Source organism: Mirounga angustirostris, unplaced genomic scaffold (genome assembly GCF_029215605.1).
Source record: "Mirounga angustirostris isolate CCGP_5_RB_7025 unplaced genomic scaffold, mMirAng1.0.hap1 SCAF_5, whole genome shotgun sequence".
NCBI lineage: Eukaryota > Metazoa > Chordata > Mammalia > Carnivora > Phocidae > Mirounga > Mirounga angustirostris.
In genome coordinates, this window is record NW_026991713.1 from 67681724 (window position 1) to 67706005 (window position 24282).

The window sequence follows — 24282 nt, forward strand, 5'->3', positions numbered from 1 at the left end:
AACATTAACTCTTTATTGTTGTCACATTTTTTTTTAAAGATTTTATTTATTTGTTTAATTGACAGAGAGAGAGAGACACAGCGAGAGAGGGAACACAAGCAGGGGGAGTGGGAGAGGGAGAAGCAGGCTTCCCGCGGAGCAGGGAGCCCGATGCGGGGCTTGATCCCAGGACCCTGGGATCATGACCTGAGCCGAAGGCAGTCACTTAACCAACTGAGCCACCCAGGCACCCCCACATTTTTTTTTTAATAGGGCTGACCCTAACATATGTTTGATATTGAATTAGTCTAGTATGTACTTTGCACTTTAGAGGTCTCGAATCTTCATTTTTGTCTTATAATTTTTAGGCAGTGTGGCTTCTGTAGGAGTCAAGATTTTCTTTGTTTAGCAACCATTAATAGAGTTGTCTGCTTCTATTTGTTTATTTGCTTGTTTGTTTGGATTGAGTTCTTGTTTTTAATTTGGTAGATTTAAATTTTGTTATTATTGATTAATCTGAACGTTAGAGTTTCTTCATGTCATCAATAGGGTGTTTATACTCTTCTGTTTTCAATCAATTAAAAAGATGAAAGCGGTGAGTGAAATTTCCTATTTTGGGTAAAGGAAGACTAAGTTATTTGAATCAGCCATTTCTGGAAGCAACTAAGGAGGATACAAATATTTTTTTAAAAAATAAAGACACCTAAAAGTTGAAAAAATAGCAAGAGATTACCAGACAAAAATAAAGAGAAACTCAAAAAAGAGCACAGTGAAGCAAACAGTGAAGCTGCTTTTGCTGTGAGAGACTGTTCATTCTTGGAAATTTTGAGCTTTCCTTTTTATGGCCTTATGGGGCAAAGGGGACAGATGTAAAAGCCCAGCAAATATCGAAGGTGCAAGTATACAGGAAACCCAATAAACTGGCATTCTAAATGGCTGCACCTTTGAGACATGAAACCTGAGTTACATCGTGGTTGTTTAGGGGCCTCAAGCCTTGGATTTAGTTTAAGGTCATATTATACACTTGGTAAAAGAAAATGAACCTCCTTTCTGGAGTAATAATCTACCTTCATCCTAGACTTCCAGTTATTCTTAGAAATATTTTTTCAAGTACTACTAGACACCGAAGGAAACAAAACACTAAGAATAAGAACTTGAAGAAATAACAGACAACAAAAACAGACTGCAAAGATGTCAGATTAGAATTAACCAATATTTAATATAGTGCAATTATTCACAGTATGTTTAAAGAAATAACAAGGTAAATCTGGGTTTATCTTCAGGAAACAGGAAAACAAGATAGCTAATTTGACAAAAAAAAAAAGAGAAAGAAAGAAAGAAAGAAAGAAAGAAAGAAGAAAAAGAAAGAAGAGAAAGAGAGAAAGAGAGAAAGAAAGAAAGAAAGAAAGAAAGAAAGAAAGAAAGAAAGAAAGAAAGAAAGAAAGAAAGAAAGAAAGAAAGAAAGAAGAAAGAAAGAAACAGAAACTCCAAAAATGAAAAATACAACTGGGAAAAAAATACAGCCTCAAAAGATGGATTTAACAGCAGAATAGACAGAGATACATAGAATTAGTGAGCTGGAAAATACATTATAAATTATCTAAAAGTCAGAACAAAAAATTTTAAAAAGATAAAATGTACTGAAGAGAAGGAAGAAGACAGGGAGGATGTAGGAGAATGTTTATATACATTTCATGTGAGTCCCAAGAGTAGAAGGGAGGAAAAATGGCTAAGAATTTTCTGGAACTGATAAAAGACACAAATCTGCAGATTCAAATACCCCAATGAATCACACAAAAGATAAATAAAGATAAATCCTTATCTAGACACAATATAGTGAAACTTTAGAAAATTGAAGACAAAGAAAAAAATCTAAAAAGGAGACAATATTACCTTCAAGGGAGTAATGAATAGACTGATCACACTTTTTAAGACTATTTTTTTTTTTTAGAGCAGTTTGAAGTTCACAACCAAATTGAGAGGAAAGTACAGAGACTTCCAGATACCCCACACCCCCACCATGCAGAGCTTCCCCCATTATCATCATCACTCATCTGAATGGTACATACATTTGTTACCAAGGATGAACCTACATTGACACATCATAATCCCCCAAAGCCCATAATTTACCTTAGGGTTCACTGTTAGTGTTGTACAATCTGGTGGCTTGGGCAATGTTTAATGACATATATTCATCATTATCATACAGAGTATTTTCACTGCCCTAAACATCTTTTGTGCTCTGCCAATTCATTCATCCCCCTAAGCCCATGGCGGTCACTGATTTTTTTTTTATTGTCTCCATAGTTTTGCCTTTTCCAGAATATAATATATTTGGAATCATACAGTATGTAGCCTTTTCAGATTGGCTTGTTTCACTTAGCACTATGCATTTAAGGTTTCTTTATGTCACTTCATGGCTTGATAGCTCATTTCTTTATTGTTTTTAAAGATTTATTTATTTATTTGAGAGAGAGATAGCTTGCACACATAGGGGGAGGGGCAGAGGGAGAGAATCTTCAGGCAGACTCCCCAGTGAGCACGGAGCCTTGCCAACATGGGACTCATTCCCATGACCCATAAGATCATGACCTGAGCCAAAACCAAGAGTTGGACACTCAACTTACTGAGCCACCCAGATTCCCCAATAGCTCATTTCTTTTAGCACTGACAGTATTCCATTGTCTGGATATACAGTTGTTTCTCCATTCACCTACTGCAGGATGATATCTTGGTTGCTTCCAAGGTTTGGCAGTTATGAATAAAGCTGCTAAAATCTGTGCTCAGGTTTTTGTGTGGACATAAGTTTTCGATTACTTTAGGTAAATACCAAGGAGAGTACTTGCTAGATTCTATGGTAAGAGTATGTTTAGTTTTGTAAGAAACTGCTGAACTGTCTTCCAAAGTGGCTGTACAATTTTGATTTCCTGCCAGCAATGTATGAAACTTCTGGGTGCTTCACATCCTTGCCAACATTTGGTGTTACCAGTGTTCTGGATCTTGGCCATTCTCACAGGTGTGTAGTGCTATCTCATTGTTTTAATTTGTATTTCCCTGATGACATATGATGTGGTGCATCTCTTATGTTTATTTGACATCTGCAGTTTTCTTTTGGCCCATTTTTAAATCAGATTGTTTTCCTCTAGTTGAAGTTTAAGAGTTCTTTGTCTATTTTGGATAACAGTCCTTTATCAGATGTGTCTTCTCCCAGTCTATGGCTTGTCTTCTAATACTCTTGACATTTTCTTTTGCAGAGAAGAAGTTTTAAATTTTGGTAAAGTCCTGCTATCAATTATATCTTTCATAGATCTTGCCTTTGGTGTTGTATTCATAGTATCTTACTTAAGAGTTTATAGAATTTTAAAAATACAATAATAACATTATAGTATGGTCAGGAGCAAAATGTGTTAAATGTGTTAAAATGTGTTACTGAGTTAGTGTAGGGGAGAATGGAATGATGAAAAAATATTCAATCCAAAATAAGTTATAAACGGGGGGGGGGGGGAGAAAGTGCAGGCAGGGAAAGAGAAAGCACAAAATAAGATAGTAGGTTAAAAAATTAAATATATCAGTTGTTACACTAAATGTAAATGGGCTAAACAATCCATTTTAAAAGAAATATATTGAAACTGAATTAATGAAATCCCGCTTTATACCATTTAAAAGATGCACATCTAAAGCATAAGAATACAGAAAGGTCAAAAGTGAAAGGACAGTACAAGCCCATGGAAAAGAAAGCTGATTGCTCCTGGTTAATATCAGACAAAGTCGACTTCAAGGCAAAAAGTATTACTAGAGTTACTTCATAATAATAAAATTTCAAATCACAAGGAAGACATAGCAATTTAAATTTGTATATCCCTCATAATATAGCCTTAACATATATGATGCCAAATTGACAGAACTACGAGGAAGGATAGATGAATCCATAGTCAGAGTGAAGTTGCAGTAATTGACAGAATACAAACACACACAAAAATCATTAAGGATAAGAGCACTTGAATATTATTAACAATCTAAACCTGATAAACATATATAGACCATTATGCTCCCAAAGTACAGGTTACATATTCCTTTAAGCTCCCATACAACATTGAAAATATTGAATATACTGGATGATGAAGTTCATCTCAACCAACATGATATACTGTCTGACCACAGTGCAAATGTCTAAAATTCAGTAATAATAGATAAGTAGAAAATTCCACACTGGAATTCATTCAGTTTCTGAAATAAGCCAAGTTAATTTCCACTTTGCCTGGAATTTTTTTATTCCCTGTCATTCTTCCCCATATTAGATCTTCTCAGGCTTTGGTCCCAACTAAAATTTCATCTCCTCCCAGAGTTATTCTCTGATTCATCCAAAATGGTCTCCTAGTTATTAAGTACCTCAGACTCTTGATTGTTTTCTTAGTGTTACCTGCAGTTATTTTTTATTTGCCTGGTTAGTTGTTCTTGAGTCCACCTCTGTATTGCAGATTCTGTGAGGTCAAGGTCTATGTCTGTTCACTGCTTTGTTCCCAGTGCTTAGCACTGTCTGGCATATAGTAGTTACTCAAGAGGTATTTATTGAGTAAGAGGTTGAGAAGGAACATTTCCATAATTTACTTCTTAATAAATGATGGTGAGGAGGAATACAGCAATAAACATGATAGCATCTTCAAAGTCATGAAATATTATAGGAATCCCTTTCACTCCTTAATTCCAGAGGCTTTTGCGAAGAGTGTAATCAAATTTTGATATATGATTATGGGAAGTGTTAAGTTTGGGGGTAATTTCTTATTTCTAGACTTAATGTAGTTCACATATTAACCTCAATGTTTCATTTAGCATAGCTGTAGAAAATTTTACTTAATTAGCCCCCTAAGGGGGGCAATTGTCTGAAAATAGAAAAAGTGATGTATTTCAACAAATATTTTGTCCCAAAATACAAGCACAGCTGTATTTAATTAGGCTCAATTTCCAGTCTTACAGTGCACTTGAATTCTGTCTCCCTTTCCGCCTCTGTCATCCCCACCCTCTTCTTCATCCTCTCCCTTGTCCTTCACTTCCATGACTTTTATTACTTTTTTTGAAATTATAAACATAAGTAAATTATTTAGAAGTTAAGAAAAACCTCTGGAAATAGAGCTGTAGGTTTATGATGTTTCCTTAATTATAGTGTAAGAATAAAATAGTTTTGGCCAGAACTTCATCCTATGAGTCATTCTCTGATTTTGTCCGGGATGGAGATTTATATTAAAAGCTCACTGAATTGACTGGTTGGATTAATCTACACAGTGATTTGCAACACTGGCCATATACTGGAATCACCTGGATGCTCTTAAAAACCAGATGCCTAGGCCCCTCCCCTAGAGACTCTGATTTAATTGGTCTGGGTTCCCCATGTTGTATTTTCAGTAATCTTAGGTGATTCGTACGTGGAAGCAGGACTAATAATCAGTGATCTACAACTTTGCTACCCAAAGTGTGATCACTGGACCAGCTGCATCTGTATCACTGGGAGGCTACTTAGACATGCAGAATCTCAGATCTACCCAATCAGGATTTTCATTTAAATAGGATCTCCAGGTAAATTGAGAAGCACTCATCTACAATTTCCATTGGCTCTGTTAAAAAATTTTTTTAAAAGGTCTCAATTGAACTTGAGCCTAAGCCTGTATACTTAATGCTCCCACAACATGATTTTTCATGCTAAGCAAGAGGTAGGTGTTGTCCCCAAACCTGTTTATGTCCATTGTATTTGTCTTGCAATTGTAATGTTATTGAATTGCTGCAAATACATATACATATATAATATGTAAACCAGTGACATATGAATGTGAAAAGACACTTTTTAAAAATAAAAATTGAGTGCTTTGAAAAACACTGATAAACTCAAACTGCTAAAAAATATGCTCTTGAATTAGATGTAAGACAACTTAAAGTGTTGTGGAATAGAATTAGAATGTTCCCTCTTTAGATTGTTTGGCAAATATCTACCTTAGTACACTTAAAAAAATTAGAAATGGTAGGCAACACTATGTTTTATTTATATAGCCAAGTATGCAATGAAGCACAATCAATGAATCCATACCAAAGAAAAGTGTTGCACTTCAAAACCTTGTTGAATGAGTGTGGATTTGTGTTTTAAATTAAAATGTTTAAAGTACGTATTTATTGTTGTCTCTGATTTCTCAGTTTAACTGATTTTTTTCAAAAAATGGACCAAATAACTATCCAAATAACATGGGATAAAAAGGCTTCTACTGAATATCTATGTGACTGTCCCATTGAAGTGTTAATTGTATTTTTCTCTTTCCTAGTTCTTTTTTCTCTGCATAGCAAATAGTTCTCAAGCTTAGCTGTGCCTGAGCAGCTTTAAAAAAATAAAGAGACCCAGGTCCGACACTTAGAGATTCTTTTTAATTGGTCTGGCATGCAGTTGGGGCACAGTTTTAATGTTCTTTAAGTGATTTTAATATGCATCCACAGTTGAGAACTGTAGGCCCAGCAGGTTGGGAGCATTTAAATTGGTTATAAAATCAATTATAATAAATCAGTTCCAGCTTATATATTATCCCGAGTAGATGCCCATTAGGATCCAGGTATACTAAGTATATTGCTATGAGCATTATTCTGTTGTATTCTCTGAATATATCATGAGTACTCTTACCCCAACTTAAATCATATTAAAGCATTTCAGTACTCATTTTCAGATGCTCCTCTTCTGTGGAGCATTTCCAGTTCCACTCGTGTAAGGCATTGTTCTTCCTTTCTGTTCCCGCACTACCTCTGAGTTGTATGTAGTTACTTGTGTGTGTGGTCATCTGTTTCCAATGCTTGGCTGAATGCTCCTTGGAGGCAGGAAGGCATCTGCCTAGTACAGCACCTGGTGGACAGTAGGTTATCATAACTGCTCCCCTTGTCCACTGGGTGTTGCGACTCTTCCTGCAAAGCTCTTTATGAAATCATTTTGTTTCTCTTGTTTAGCCTTTTGTTGCTTCCTGCTTTCCTTTCTCCTCCTCCATCTCAAGTATACTTTTAAATGTTTCTGTCCTCTGCTGCTTCCTCTGCTCCCTCTTCCCTCCTCATCGCGCTGCCCCTTCTGTGTCTGGTACACGGAGCTGGCTCCCTTTGACCTTGAGGTTCTTCTGTTCCCTTGGCTCATACTCCCTGCATTGTGGAAGGATTCATTAACGTATCTCTCAGAAAACTGCATTTAAAAGAGGCCTACCCTCCCCTAACACTTTCCTCTTTGTTTTGTGTGTACACAAGGGGTTATTTTAAAACTACACCATCACTGTTTCAGGGTCTTTACTTGTAGTCTCTTAATTGAGCACAGCTGTGTGGTTTATAATGCATAGGGTCCTGCTTTATAATGCACAAGCATTATATGTTCAACATCTCCACACTATAATATCCAAACAACATGTATCTAAAAGGTGTTAGTCATTTGGAAAGATGTTTTCCAAAAGTTAAACCAAAGATTAGGTGTTCAAGTTTTGACTGAGTTCACTGGATTTTTAGTGGTAAGAAAAGATATACAGAAGGACTGTCAGATGAATTCTAGTCCTGGCTTTGAAACTGACAATGTGTGAACATTTCCTTATTATAGTTTACGTTATGTTTTCTTTGTAAAGTGATAAAACCTGTTGCCTCATGTGTATTCATGCTGTCATTTTAATAGTATGCATGTATTGACACAAATGCTATATTTTTCTCCAAATCTTTATCTCCACTCATTAAATTTTTCTCATCCCCAGAAGACTAAATGAATTGATCACATTGTTTTTATTTTAAAGACTCCATTGTGTGGTATATAAGCCAGGATCAAGAATAAGGCCAATGATAGAAAGGTAGCTAAATCAAGTGAATTCCAGAATATCTTTTTTTTTTTTTATCTTACTTGCCACTTGGTAAAATTAAATCAGGGAAAAAACACAGTGACTCCTTCCTTCCACCTACACACTTGGCCTTTGTCTATTATCCTCGAAATATCCATTTCCCGTTTTCCCAGTATATAACCCTGTAACCCAAAGGCTGATTTGGACAGGGTGTTAGAATTTTTGCTTTTGTTCTATTCTTGTAGTTATTTTTATCCTTCTTTGCTTCCTAACCCCTCACTACAGCTAGATTTATGGTGTTTCAGGGCCGTTCTCTTTTTGGAAGAATAGGCTACTGACCTAAATTAAGGCCCCCTAGGAAAAGCACTCTTTGGTCCTTTAGAAGCCCAAGGACATGATATATATAAAATGGGACAGGAGGGTTGCACCTCTACTCTCATGATCTCATTTCCTAAATTCTAATATTAGCTTTGCAAACAACTAAATTCCCAAACAATTAATGAGATTTAGTTAAAGGAAGCAATCATGAATAATTAATAAATTTGTGAATTATTTAAACACTCTGAAATTCTGATTATTTTAAATAGCATTGGCTCATAAAAATTGGCTTTCTGTAGAGGAGGGAGAAGTTTTGTCATCAAATTGTCCAAGCTGACTTCTGTTGTACATGTTACCTTGTATTATTCATGTTAATAAGTTACTGCTCTAACAAGAGCTGGTATTTTTCTTTCATTAGCTGATAGGCAAACCTACTCCCATTTCAGGCACTTCAGCTCTGCTGCAGTGATAAATAAGGTGCCATTTTACAACAAGGGCAAAATATTTCCATGACACTCAATTTATAGAATCTTTATAAGAAAGAGGCAAAATCAAAGGATAAGGCCATATGTAAAGGGAGATGTGCAGATCAAAGAGGTCCAATTCACTTGTTTTCAGGCTTTTCATCAAACAGTAAGCTGGAAGAGAACTTACCAAAAAATTCAACAAACCTTTAGAGTTTATTATGCACGGCCAGGACTGGGTGCTGAATAAGATCCAAAGACAAATAAGACACTGTCCCTGTCCTCATGTAGGAAAGATTACAAAAGTGTATAACTAGAAGAGAAAATGAAAAATGTGTTTAGTGCTCTAATAGAGATTTAGGTATTATAGAAGAGGGAAAAATTAATTTTAGCAGTTAGTACTTAAGACTTTTATTATAACCGTATTGTTAAGAACTGACTCCAAGTGAGTCCAGATAACTAAAAAACATTGTGGCCTGGAAAAATGCAGCATGGCTGATTGGAGTCTTTTAAGAATACTGAAACACTTTTAGATTTTATTTTTGCTTGACTCCACAGAATCTTAGCCTGCCTCTTGAATGCATTTATTGTACTTTCTTTTTAAATACCTATAATAAAAATATAAATATACATAATTACAGCTAATGAGATATTTTCTCATCCAACAGCTTTGATTGGCATATCACTAACAAATAACTATCATGCTGGCCCAGAATATAACACCTGCCATTGGGCGCCTGGGTGGCTCAGTCGTTAAGCGTCTGCCTTCAGCTCAGGTCATGATCCCAGGGTCCTGGGATCGAGTCCCACGCCGGGCTCCCTGCTCAGCGGGAAGCCTGCTTCTCCCTCTCCCACTCCCCTGCTTGTGTTCCTGCTCTCGCTATCTCTCTCTCTGTTAAATAAATAAAAAAATAAAAAAATAAAAAAAAAATAACACCTGCCATTGTACATGGGATGTTTAAGATCTCCCAGAGGAAATCAAGATTTCAAAGAAGACCGCATAAAAACCACTATTATCTACAACTCTGCCCTTATTAATAGGCAGCTTAAACAATCTAAAGATCATGGATACCTGGTGTTTTCAAAGAGAATTTTAAAGAAATCTTAAATCCCATTTCTTACCTAAGTGGATTATATTGGTTTTCTTTTTGGTATCTATAACTTTTAATTTTGTTTTGGATCATTTTTAAAGGTGCCAATACCAATTGGGAAGTTTAAAGTAGACTCTTATATTTCAATCTGGCAATAAAAAGGAAAAGCAAGGAGATGTTTAGAAGGGAAATATGATACATCCTTTCATTTTTTTATATTCTAAAATTTTTTTTAGGTAGATTTGGATGATTCTTTCTGCAAAGGTTTGCAGAAGTTGATTTAAATCTCGTTAGAGGGATCTGCATTTTCTATCTCTGTATTAATGACCAATCGAGATTTTAATGTGTAACCTAGGACTTCTAGAGTTTTACTGGCTTCTTTCACTTACCCACTTCTCAATTTGTGCTGTAAACTACTTTTCACTTTTTCTAACTAATAACTTTCAAATTTGCATCTGTACCAGTTCTTGTCTTCCTGTTTCTTGTTAATTGTTAAAATGGGGGGGAAATGAAGTGAAAATAAGTCACGTTAATTGCTTTTGCAGATTCTCTTATCATTATGGTGCTAGTGATTGTGTAATTAGTAATGTTTAATATAGCCTTAGTAAAACATTATATACCTTTTGTTATATCATCCTATTGACTTTCCCCAAGTTCTAATTAATGTCCCCATCTATGGCTGAATAGGCTGTGCACGGGACAGTTCTGGGTGACATAATTCACATAAACCATGTTATGAATGGTATCCCCTTAGAGTTATGCAAACAGCAATATATACCAGAGTCACAGTCAATATGCATTTGAAATTGGTTAATATTAATAACTTAAGAGTAGTTGCAGTGTATTCATGGGGGCATAGCTTCTTAGTCTGAAAAGTGAGAAGCCTATATGAATGAATGAATATCCATCTTCCTCCAAACTTCTTATCTTAAAAATATGCCTGTAATATACTCAGTAAGCATTTAGCATAGGTATTTGAAAATGTAGCCTTGTTGATATAATTCTTCTTAAAGCTGGTAAATAATTTGGGGCATAGGAATCCAGAGGTATGTCATAAGAAACTTAATGCTTTCATATACATATGCGTGCAAACACACACACCAAAGCTAGGAAAGAATGAAGCCTCTGACTATGAACATGTGAATGCAATTGAATTAAAGGAGAAATCAATACAGCAAAATGATTATATAGCAAAATGATTATTCCTTTGTTGTTCTGTGGAGGAAGAGATTTCTTTTACTTTATAGTCTATGGGGGAAGAGTAAGCAGGTAGACACATTTCAGTTAGGGAATTCTAGAGGTTTTTTTTGTTTGTTTGTTTTTTTGCAGTATTGTGGTAGCCACAGGGATTATTGTCTCTGAGGCTGTGTCCCTAATACTTGCAGGGGCTGGCCTTGGTTAAAGTCTGGGCACAGGCCTCATCTGCTTTCCCCCCCTCTGTTTGGACACTTGATTTCTCCAGAGCTTAGTTCCTCCATCTTGCCTTCTGCTTGCGTACGGACCTCATTTTGATCAGCTACCTTATTTTTCCTTAAAGTGGATCTGCATTTTTTAAATGTTGCAATTTTTCCTCTTCAAATTTATTTGCTCTCTGTTCCACTCTCTCATGCTTTTCTAAGCAACCTATCCTTATAAACTCTTCGTGGTTTAAAATGATTTAATCTGATAGCCACCTGTGCTGGGTGCTGGTTATTCCCGGGCACCCCTCTATCCCACTTCCATTCCCTCTCCTTCTCTGCCCTAGTCTCTGCCCCAGGAGCCTGCTGCATCACCCTGGTCTCCTTGCCAACCGGCTTTGGATAGGCTTTGCCAGTGGGAGACACTGGCAGGAAATTAGAAGGCAGGAGGAGAGAGAATTGGCCACGTGTCTTCCCTGTTCCTTCTCTACGCTGTGCTGTTTCTAGCAGTACCTGCGTCTCTCCTGACTGTGGCTCCCTCTAGGCACCACTTCCCCATAACTGACTCAGACAGGGCTCCAGTAAAACAATTTACTGTCCTTGCTCCTTAGCCCCGTGGTGCTCATGACTTCCCGCTATTGCCAGAGCCTGGGTCCTTCACCAGCCCATTTGTTTCCTTTTGTCCCCTCGTGGAAGTTCACCACTCAGTCTGCTGTGTTTGCATATGACTTATGACTTTCTCATTTATAAGACTTCATTTTGGCTTTTATCGTAGTCAGTTGTGGATGAGTCTGTCTGCCTCACTACATGGTGAGGGCATGCATCATGTGTCTCATTCATCTCTGGATTTTAGTTACCTAGCAGACTACCTGGCGTATAATAGGAGCTCAGAGTACGTACCTGTTCAATGTATTAATAAATTAATAAGACTTTTATTCTTTCAACAAATCCTAAGTTCCAGAGACTTCCTAATGGTATTTTCAGGATTCCTTGTAGTATTTTTAGCAATGATTATAGATTTTCTAAGTTTCTTTCTTTTTTTTTTTTAAAGATTTTATTTATTTATTTATTTATTTGAGAGAGAGAGCGAGCACAAGCAGGGTGAGGGGCAGAGGGAGAAGAAGCAAGCTCTCTGCTGAACAGGGAGTCCAATGTGGGGCTCGATCCCAGGACTCCAGGATCATGACCTGAGCCAAAGGCAGATGCTTAACCGACTGAGCCACCCAGGTGCCCCAATTTTCTAGCTTTCTTAACATTTTTCCACTAAAGAGCCTGGGGTAGGTATACCCTAGTGGCCTTACTAGGTATTGGGGATAAACCTCAGAATTACGGAAATCACAGCAACTGATCAATAAAGAAACAAGGCAAAAATCACTCACGTTGGGTTCTCCCTAAGCCAAGTTCACCCCGTTTGTGCTCACTGCTTGAAAGGAAATGAAGCAATTGTGATCTCATTCGTTTTTTGCGCTTTATCCCTCTGCTAAGCTCCATTTGGTGCCCTATTGTCCCACAAGTTGCCTATTTGAGTCTTTTGAATTAAGAGTTTATAACAGAAGCCCCATCTGCTCTGCCTGAATATTAAATTATCTTAAGACTTTGTTTAAGGAGAACTTACCCTTGTGTTTTTTAGTTTCCTTTCCCTTCTGTTCTAAGACTATTAATATCAGTTTTTTTCAATATACCCTTGGGCTTGAATAGGCTGAAGTTATGAAGTCATATAATAAAATAGGCTTAGATACCTTTGAATGGCAAGTGCTGAAGAGAAGTTAAGAAGGTTTTATTTATTCTCATTTTCCTGTAAAATGTGGTACTTATTAAGTATCATTGAACACACAATGTGTCATAACTTGGTATTTTGAGTTACTGGATCTCATAAGTGAGGGGTATGTAAAAATTACATGTTGGACAGATATATTTTGTAATCAGTCAGGTTCTTTAAGTAAATGCACGTGCTATTTTAATTTGTAATATGACAGATAGTATGCAACTGACACATCTGCAGTTTCATTTTGAATATTAATAAGTACACAAACTTTACCCAGTTTTTAAGTAATATAATTTATGCAAGTAAGTTGTATTCTTTTAGCAAACTCCAAAAATTTGAAATCAATTCACCAGTGATATATATTAAGTAGTGAAATTTATTAATAAAAGCTGAGTAAAGAGATCAGTTGAAGGATGGCATTTTAACAACATGCATGCTTTCCATTATTTAAATGTGCAGCTTTTAAATAATCGGTTAATTTTTCAGTGAAGATATAAGTTGGTTTACATTTTAAATATGAATATTTGTACAACCATGTATATGTTTAATATTGATAAAAATTTATCTAATATCTTTGTTACCAATTATTAGAGGCAACCTGGCACTTTTTTCAGTAATGATACAAAAATAGTATTTATTAAAGCAAAGTGCTGAGATAACTTGATACTTTTGAAATTATGGAAATATGTGAATTCTGAAGAGGGAAACATTTTCTTCAAATTCACACAAAGGAATTAGAAGAAAATGTACACATCCATTTTGTAAAGTCCGTATGGTTAAAATTAAAAATTGGATTTAGTAAACAAGGCTAACAAACTGCTTGAGTCCTTTCTTAGCAGATAATCATTTCCACTGGTCTTTTTCTAGATGCTATGGAGCTCCAAAGCATCCACAACATTTTCAAAAAAACCCCCCAAAACAAAAAACAATACAAAGTTGCAAAAACGAAAGTTAGTTCAGAGTCTTAAAAAGGTGACTAAACCGGAGGAGGATTCTGAAAGTTAAGTTTCATTAGCTGAGGGTAGCTGTCTCTGGTTAGGTGATGAGTCAGCATGGGGAGTGTGAACCGTTCCCTTCAAAACAACCGTTCCCTTCTGCTGGCAAAATGTTTATGTGAATTGAAACTATTTTGAAAATCTCAAAAATTATTTGATGATTTCTATGTATTTTCACTAATTAAAAATGTTTTCCTATTGAATCTGAAGTTCTATTTTAAAATTTTATTTAATTGGTGATGGAAACAAAGCAGGCCCAGATTAAGATTTTTCAATATCCTAAGTAGGGTGCCCTAATCCACATGTATTTACAAACTAAATAGTGCTAATTCATAAAACATAAAATTTTCATATATGTACTGAAGTTAAAAAAGCTTCTTTTAAATTTTGTTTTTAAAATTCTGAAATGGCGGAGCGCCTGGGTGGCTCAGTCGGTTAAGCGACTGCCTTCGGCTCAGGTCATGATCCTGGAGTCCCAGGATCGAGTCCCGCATCGGACTCCCTGCTCAGCGAGGAGCCTGCTTCTCCCTCTGACCCTCCCCCCTCTCATGTACTCTCTCTCATTCTCGCTCTCTCAAATAAATAAATAAATCTTTAAAAAAATAAAAATAAATAAAATTCTGAAATGGCATATAAAAAAATGCACTTTTTTTTTCATGTTTGTGTTGCCCTGATTCGTAGCTGCTCCAGACACCTGCTTAATATGCCCTAAGGGCGACATCATCTAGTAGACAAGTCATCTGAGAGTCTGCTCATTGGCACCCTTTTTTTAGAGTCTACTTCTGACTTGTCACTGTCGTTATCCTTTTTGTACCTTATTTTACTCTCTGACCTTAATGGGCATAACAATAACTGGATGCTACATGTGCCTTAAGTTATATTGAATTTAGGTTTATGGTAATTCAGACACTTTGAAAAGGCTTAAGACCATGTGAAATATAATCTAAACACTTCCCAACTATTTTTCCTAAAGAAAAATTAAAAATAAATATATATGTATTTTTTATTCCAAAGCAATATGTCAATTTCAAGGACGGACCTACTTTGAAGGAGAGAGAAATACGGTTTATTCCTCTTCTGGAGTATGTGTTCTCTACGAGTGCAAGGTAAGGAAGCTCTTCATGGGTCTTTCAAAATTCTTTATTATGTAAACGGTAAATATTTCTTTAAAATGTCACACTTGTAATACCTTTCAAACATTTAAGGCAAAGAAAAAATTTAAGATATTAATTATAATTCAAATAGAAATTCCCATTTTTTTTCAAATATGTAAATTAATGGCTATAATTTCCCCAATAAACAAAAATACTGTTTTATCCAATTAAAGTTTTATGAAGTTGTCTTATTTTTCCAAATTCAAACTAACTCCTATGAAGAAAATATAGATAAAGTTGGACTCAGCCTGTTGTCACGTATGGTTTTTGACCATGTGACAAATATCATTCAGTTCAGTGGAAAATCATAAAAATTACCTAATAAAAATTAGCTGTTGGATGGAGATGAGATGGATATTGTTATTAATCCCTTTAGTAAGAATATTTTAAATGATTTGAAGGGGGAATTCTTTATAAATTTACTGCCAAGGTCTCCTCAAGTATGCTTCAGGAGCAGATGTGAGTGTTTTTATCTCTGGTGCTTGATCTACTAATTGAAAAAGTATGTTTCATAAAATTTTCATCTTTGCCTTTTATAAACTATAATATATTTCTTGACCATAATGTGATTTTGCAAGCCATATTCTATCTGAGGGAAACTCTGCATATAAAGTTGATGCTTTAGAATTTCCTTTACATTTGATCCCTAATTTTTCTCTTTAAATGTCTTCTCTTTAAATGGATTTTGGGGATGATTTAGTATGCATAGATTACATAGAAAAAGAAAATGCTGCTGGCACCACCAATAAATTGTGAGGATTTATATGATTATTCAGTGTCAGGGAAAGGAAAATCCTAAGAATTTTGCCACAATAAATTGAAAGAAGCCGGCTCTACACTTCCTGCATCTGAGGTTGGAAGTCCTTTGGGATAAGCAAGGAGGAAACGTAAGAGAGGCAAGCCTGTGACAGATTTGGTTTCTAGAATATGAGAGGTCTGATTTCTTCATGCCCATTATAAAGTATTCGAGCTGCTTCTCTTGGCTTTAAGTCAGCTTTCCTGTAGTGCAGGTCACCGTCTTAAAGACAAGAGATCTGAGGTATAGGAACATTAACATGAATTCCCAAACCTGTATATTAAGATGGACTGTCCCCTATAAGTACCCTACACCAACACTGTTTTGAGTGAAGTAGGTCCCACTATAAATGTAAGGGTTGAAAGACCTAGAGTGAGGGCTAGTAACTCCAAATTAAGAAAAAGGAAGCAGAAGAAAGTTACTTCAAGGAAGGTGGAAAACTTTTGTCAGCTGGTTTCTAACTTTGAAATATCAGCTCTAAATTTAAATATCTTGAGGGCATTTGGAATTTCTCAATGCGTGTGTGTGTGTGTGTGTCTGTGTGTATTCTTTTCATCTGACCAGTGTGTCTCATAATACTGACAATTATGGCTTAGAAATTTATTGGAATAGTTGCCTGTCTGGTTGTAAGATAGCTGTGAAATGATTTCATTTTAGAATGGGTTAGTGAGAAGTCTATATATAGACAACTCTGAATGTGCCTATACTCTGAAAGTAAATATTGAGTGAATGAACAAATGTTACCTCTTATTTACTCAAACAAAAGGCATCATTTCCTCTCCAATGCTCTGCTGTCCAATAGAAATATGTAAGCCGCAAATAATAATTTTTATTGTGCTAATTTTTCTATATTTAAACCCATATGTGCAAAATATTATCATTTTAACACATAATCAACATAAAATTCTTAAAGGAATATTACACATTCAGGGCGCCTGGGTGGCTCAGTTGGTTAAGCGACTGCCTTCGGCTCAGGTCATGATCCTGGAGTCCCTGGATCGAGTCCCGCATCGGACTTCCTGCTTGGCAGGGAGTCTGCTTCTCCCTCTGACCCTGCCCTCTCTCATGTGCTCTCTCTCATTCTCTCTCTCTCAAATAAATAAATAAAATCTTTAAAAAAAAAAAAAAGAAATATTACACATTCTATTGTCACACTAATCCTCCGAAATCTTGTGTTTATTTTATGTTTATCGTATTCAAGAGCTCCATGTAGCTAGTGACTATTGATCGTACAGCCCAGCTGTACCAGATTATCATCTGTTTTTGGAGTTCTTAACTAAATTCTTTTTTTTTTTTAAAGATTTATTTATTTATTTTAGAGAAAGAGAGAAAGCATGCATGAGTGGGGGAAGGGCAGATGGAGAGGGAGAATCTTAAGCAGAGTCTGTGGTGAGCGTGGAGCCCCATTGGGGGGCTCAATCTCATGACCCTGAGATCATGACCTGAGCTAAAATTAAGAGTGGGACACTCAACCGACTGCACCACCCAGGTGCCCCAGACTAAATTCTTGACATTAAGAACTTCCATTGTTTCCCTTCCCTTCAGGCCCCTTAGTTTCTGTATTTATACCTTTACATAATTCACAGCTCTCCCAAGCTTTTATTTCCTGGGCTGTCGACACTAGTCCTTCATTTTTTCTTTATTTTCACTTTTGTGGCCTTGAAAGTGTGTCCTGGGGGTCTGTAATTTTAATAGTAACACTGGAAAACACTGTGGTTCTGAAAATAAGATTATCAGAATGGATAGTATTGTCAAACCAAAGGAAGACTAGCATTTGACTCCACTAGATCCATGTCTCCTACCACTCATTTTTTTTTTAAGTGTAGCTGACATACACTATTCTACTAGTTTCAGGTGTACAACATAGTGATGCAACAATTATATACATTATGAAATGCTCACCACGACGAGTGTAGTTATCATCTGTAATCATACAATGTTATTACAATATTATTGACTGTAGTCCCTATGCTGTATTTTTCACCCTTGTGATTTATTTGTTTTATAACTGGAAATTTGTACCTCTTAATCTCCTTTACCTATTTTACCCATCCCCTACCGCCCCTCCCTTCTGGCAACCACCAGTTTGTTTTCTGTATTTACGAGTCTATTTCTGTTTTTGGTTTGTTTTTTAGATTGCACATGTAAGTGAAATTATATGTATTTGTCTTTTTCTGTCTGACATTTCACTTAGCATTATACTTCCTAGGTCCATCCATGTTGTCATAAATGACGACATTTCATTAAGTAATATTCCTTATCTGTTTGTCTCACATCCTCTTTATCCATTCATCTATCAATGGACACTTAGTTTGCTTCCACATCTTGGCTACTGTACATAATGCTGCAGTAAGCATCAGGGTGCATATGTCTTTTTGAATTAGTGTTTTGGGTTTTTTTTTTTTTTTTGAGGAAAAAAACCCAGAAGTAGAATTACAGGGTCGTATGGTCCTACCACGTTCTTGGTAAGATCATTTTCAAATCATGATCTCTTTTCTACAGATACTCCAGGAAGATGGAAATGTTAAAATGAGTACTTCTTCCATAAGAGTAGTACTTAATAGAAATGACATCTAAAAATTTAAGCTTTTGAGCAGTGTTAAAATGGAAGCCTACAAGTTCCAACATTTTATTGCTTATATGCTGTTTAGTTAATGACCCCTGTTCTTAAGAGAGAGGAGGTTGACAGTATAGAAGCCAACCAAATCCTGCCTTCATTTCCTTTATGGTTTGGGGGAGAGATCCCCAATATTCCTTACCTTAATCACCTGTCAGAATCTCTTCATAATAGTCTAGAAAAGTTTGAAATGAGAATGTTTACAAGGCTCAGTTTTTATTTATTGTTTTTTTTTTCAATGTGGGCCATTGATCTAATTCAAGCCGTGTTTGTGCCACGGTTGTCATCTGGATGTGCAAATGTGTTATAAAACTAAAGGAATTTTTTAGAATTCCCTAGTTGTTTGGCAAATTATTTATATGGATGCAGTGTGTTATGCTCCTATTCCCAGAGCTGCTGGTCCATTTTCAAGGCTTTCCAGTTATGACTTAATATCATTTTGTGAGTGAGTCTGTGACCTATGCAGAGGTTCTCAGGATGAAAATTTTTCTCTTGTGGGTGAAGGGCCTTCTCAGATGCTGGATCTAGAAACTTCTTAGTATGTCCAAATTCAGAGGTTTGAAGGATTTATTTTCTGTTGTCTCATAGGACCAAACCATGAAGCTGGTTGAAAGTTCTGGCTGTCCGGCTTTGGATTGTCCAGAATCTCAGCAGATTACCTTGTCTCATAGCTGTTGCAAAGTTTGTAAAGGTAAGACTTTTTCGTAAAGTAAGATTTATGTGCGTGTCATTGTTGGAGTCTAGTTTAACTGACAGGAAATAGAAAGTTTTATAAGCAAGTTATTTCCAAAGAATAACAGTATTTTCTTAAATTCTTACCTAATTGGGTAGATAGTAGGTAGTCACAGAATATTTATTATAGTTATTGAGTTAATATCAAGATGTTTCCATACATTTTTGCTATGTATGTCAAGCTCTGGGTCTTTAAACTTCTTTCTGTGTACTCGTTCTGAGTCAGCATGACTTTGCCAAAGAAATTGACACAGCAGTGCTGAGTTATCTTATTGGTTTTCTTTTTTCTTTCTTTCTCTTTCTCTTTTTCCTTTTTTTTTTTTTTTCTGGTTTGATTTCCCTTTCCTTTTGTTTGTTTTGGAATTGACTTTGTATAATTTTCATTTCAAGTACTTCAGATCCCTCTCCTCTCAATTCCACTCTCCTTCACCCATAGGCTTCTGTCCTCCTGAGAAGAGTGAGGCCATCAGACATGCATTGCTCATTCTGTGTTGCCTCTGTGATGATAGGCCTAGGACCAATAAGTAGAAGGGACTTAGAGTTTTAGTTAAATATAAGAAAACAGTAAAGTTTGAGCTCTTCACAAATGCAGCAGGCTGCCTCAGGAGGCAGTGAGTTTCCCATCACTATTGGTTCTAAAACTTCGTATTTTATTATAGATTGAAACATTACGCAAAAGGAGTAATTATGTGGAACTCTTTAAGATCCCTACCCGCCACAAGACTATATGTGCCTTTCTGTACATGTCTTCCTCGATTTATGATGGGGTTATGTCTCTGTAACCCCGTAAGTTGAAAATATCATTAAGTCAAAAATGCATTTAATACATCTAAGCTATCGAACACCATAGCTTAGCCTAGTCTGCCATCAGTGTCCTCAGAAGACTTGTAGGCATACCTCATTTTATTATGCTACACTTTATTGTGCTCTGTAGATACTGTGTTTTTACAAACTGAAGGTTCATGGCAACCTGGTGTCAAGCGAGTCCATGGGCTCCATTTTTCCAACAGCATTTGCTCTCTTCATGTCTGTCTGTCACATTTTGGTAAATCTCACAATATTTCAAATTTTTTCACTTTTATTATAATTCTTATGGTGATCTGTGATCAGTGATTACAACTCATTGAAAGTTCAGATGATGGCTAGCACTTTTTAGCAAGGCATTTCTAAATTAAGGTATGTACATTTTTTAGACATAATTCTATTGTGCAATTAATAGACTACAATATAGCATAAACATAACTTTTATATCCATTGGGAAACCAAAAATTTATTTGACTTTTTTATTGCAATTTTTGCTCTATTGTGGTGGCCTGGAACTGAACCGGCAGTGTCTCTGAGGTACCCCTGTACGTTAGCTTACAATTGGGCAAAGTCATCTAACACCAAACCTATTTTATAAGAAGTTGTTGAATATCTCGTGTAATTTATTGAATGCTGTAATGAAAGTGAAAAACAGAGTGGCTGTAGGGTATAGAGTGGTTGTTAAGTGTATCAATTGTTTACCCTCTGGGAGCTCTGGGTTCACTGCCCCAGCCTTGGGAGAGAGGTTTGTACTATGTATCAGGAGCCCAGGAATAGATCAAAATTCGAAGTACAGTTTTCTACAGAATGCCTATCGCTTTTGTTCATTGTAAAGGTGAAAAATTTTAAGTCAATTCATCCTAAGGCTGTATTCTATTGAAATTATTGTTTGTGACTCGGTCTCCTTCATTGGACTTCGCACCTGGGGAGCAGGGCTAGGTCTTTATATTCATCTCTATATCTTTAACACCTCCTGTGGCACCTGAGATGTAGTAGATGCTCATAACTGACGTAGTTGGTACTATATAACAAACTGCCCTAAATGAGCTGCTAGTACTTGTTTGAATAATGGCGTTTATGGGGATGCAAAGGAAAGCTTAAATGGAAAAAAAAAAAAAAAGTAAGAAAAAGAAACCTTATAAAACATATAGCATTCTATTTCCTTTACACTATGTCTATTAAAAGTAGACATAAGATCCCCCCTCCCATTTTTAACAGGGTGGTGCAGTTTTGTTTTGTTCTTTTTAGCCCTTTCTTCCATCCATTCAATTAAGAGTTTTAAAATCCCAGTTCTGTGAAAGGTACTTTGGGAATTTCAAAGTGGTTTAAGACTTGGTCTACCCTTCAGGGAGCTTTCAAAGGAAAGGAACTAAGGAATACTACTGAAAAGGATTAATCAAATAGACAGATAGCAAGGCCATCTTAGTTTTCATCTTCACAGTGCCTGAGCCAGTGCCTTGTACAGAGCATGTGTGGAATTGGATATGAATCAAAAATGCTCATCCCACTTATTTGATTTGAGAACTGCACTCAGTCTGCAGCTTAACTACAGTTACTTTGGCCACCAGAAGTTGGCTAAACCAGTGCTTTTCAAGTTTAAATGTGCATACAGATAACCTAGGGATCTTAGTAAAATGTAGATCCTAAGTCAGTAGGTCGGGGGTCCACCCAAAAACCCTGCATGTCTGAGAAGCTCCCTGGTGATTCTGATGCTACTGGTCAGTGAGCCCACACTTTGAGCTGTTAGCTATTGTTGCATGACAAACTGTCCCAACACTCAGTGGTTTATTTTATTTATTTATTTATTTATTTATTTGGAAAGTGTGTTTATTTATTTATTTTATTATGTTATGTTAATCACCATACATTACATCATTAGTTTTTGATGTAGTGTTCCATGATTCATTGTTTGCGTATAACACCCAGTGCTCCATTCAGTACGTGCCCTCTTTAATACCCATCACCAGGCTAACCCATCCCCCCACCCTCCACCCCTCTAGAACCCTCAGTTTGTTTCTCAGAGTCCATAGTCTCTCATGGTTCGTCTCCCCCTCCGATTCCCCCCCCTTCATTTTTCCCTTCCTACTATCTTCTTCTTCTTCTTCTTCTTCTTCTTTTTTTTTTTTTTTGCTTTTACACCTCAATATTTTATTAGGTATATATATATATCCTTTTTTTACCTTTTTAAAATTATGTTATGCTAATCACCATACATTAGATCATTAGTTTTTGATGTAGTGTTCCATGATTCATTGTTTGCGTATAACACCCAGTGCTCCATGCAGTATGTGCCCTCTTTAATACCCATCACCAGGCTAACCCATCCCCCCACCCTCCACCCCTCTAGAACCCTCAGTTTGTTTCTCAGAGTCCATAGTCTCTCATGGTTTGTCTCCCCCTCTGATTCCCCCTCCTTCATTTTTCCCTTCCTACTATCGTCTTCTTTTTTTTTTTTTAACATATAATTTATTATTTGTTTCAGAGGTACAGGTCTGTGATTCAAGAGTCTTACACAATTCACAGCACTCACCATAGCACATACCCTCCTCAGTGTCTATCACCCAGCCACCCCATCCCTCCCACCCCCCACCACTCCAGCAATCCTCAGTTTGTTTCCTGAGATTAAGAATTCCTCATATCAGTGAGATCATATGATACATGTCTTTCTCTGATTGACTTATTTCGCTCAGCATAACACCCTCCAGTTCCATCCACGTCGTTGCAAATGGCAAGATTTCATTCCTTTTGATGGCTGCATAATATTCCATTGTATATATATACCACATCTTCTTTATCCATTCATCTGTCAATGGACATCTTGGCTCTTTCCATAGTTTGGCTATTGTGGATATTGCTGCTATAAACATCGGGGTGCACGTACCCCTTCGGATACCTACATTTGTATCTTTGGGGTAAATACCCAGTAGTGCAATTGCTGGGTTGTATGGTAGCTCTCTTTTCAACTTTTGAGGAACCTCCATACTGTTTTCCAGAGTGGCTGCACCAGCTTGCATTCCCACCAACAGTGTAGGAGGGTTCCCCTTTTTCCGCATCCCTGCCAACATCTGTCGTTTCCTGACTTGTTAATTTTAGCCATTCTGACTGATGTGAGGTGGTATCTCATTGAGGTTTTGACTTGGATTTCCCTGATGCCGAGCGATGTTGAGCACTTTTTCATGTGTGTGTTGGCCATTTGGATGTCTTCTTTGGAAAAATGTCTGTTCATGTCTTCTGCCCATTTCTTGATTGGATCATTTGTTCTTTGGGTGTTGAGTTTGATAAGTTCTTTATAGATTTTGGATACTAGCCCTTTATCTGATATGTCATTTGCAAATATCTTCTCCCATTCTGTCGGTTGTCTTTTGGTTTTGTTGACTGTTTCTTTTGCTTTTTATCTTGATGAAGTCCCAGTAGTTCATTTTTGCCCTTGCTTCCCTTGCCTTTGGTGATGTTTTTAGGAAGAAGTTCCTGTGGCTGAGGTCGAAGAGGTTGCTGCCTGTGTTCTCCTTTAGGATTTTGTTGGACCCCTGTCTCACATTTAGGTCTTTCAACCATTTTGAGTCTATTTTTGTGTGTGGTGTAAGGAAATGGTCCAGTTTCATTCTTCTGCATGTGGCTGTCCAATTTCCCAACACCATTTGTTGAAGAGACTGTCTTTTTTCCATTGGACATTCTTTCCTGCTTTGTCGAAGATTAGTTGACCATAGAGTTGAGGGTCCATTTCTGGGCTCTCTATTCTGTTCCATTGATCTATGTGTCTGTTTTTGTGCCAGTACCATACTGTCTTGATGATGACAGCTTTGTAATAGAGCTTGAAGTCGGAATTGTAATGCCACCAGCTATTCTTTTCTTTTTCAACATTCCTCTGGCTATTAGGGGTCTTTTCTGGTTCCATACAAATTTTAGGATTATTTGCTCCATTTCTTTGAAAAAAGTGGAAAGTATTTTGATAGGGATTGCATTGAATGTGTAGATTGCTCTAGGTAGCATTGACATCTTCATAATCATTGTTATTCCAATCCATGAGCATGGAATGTTTTTTCATTTCTTTGTGTCTTCCTCAATTTCTTTCATGAGTATTTTATAGTTTTCTGAGTACAGATTCTTTGCCTCTTTGGTTAGATTTATTCCTAGGTATCTTATGGTTTTGGGTGCAATTATAAATGGGATCAACTTCTTAATTTCTCTTTCTTATCTCTTGTTGTTGGTGTATAGGAATGCCACTGATTTCTGTGCATTGATTTTATATCCTGCCACTTTACTGAATTCCTGTATGAGTTCTAGCAGTTTTGGGGTGGAGTCTTTTGGGTTTTCCACATAAAGTATCATATCATCTGCAAAGAG

At 36.5% G+C, this 24282-nt stretch overlaps 1 protein-coding gene across 1 annotated transcript in view; it reads left to right on the plus strand.

The window, feature by feature from the left end:
- NELL2 (neural EGFL like 2) overlaps positions 1–24282 on the plus strand; it is a 326039-nt gene that overhangs the window by 122431 nt on the left and 179326 nt on the right. Inside the window, exons 10-11 of the mRNA XM_064591364.1 lie at positions 14850–14941; positions 18991–19093. Of these exons, the coding sequence (XP_064447434.1) occupies positions 14850–14941; positions 18991–19093 (195 nt within the window). The remainder of the gene's footprint in view (positions 1–14849; positions 14942–18990; positions 19094–24282) is intronic.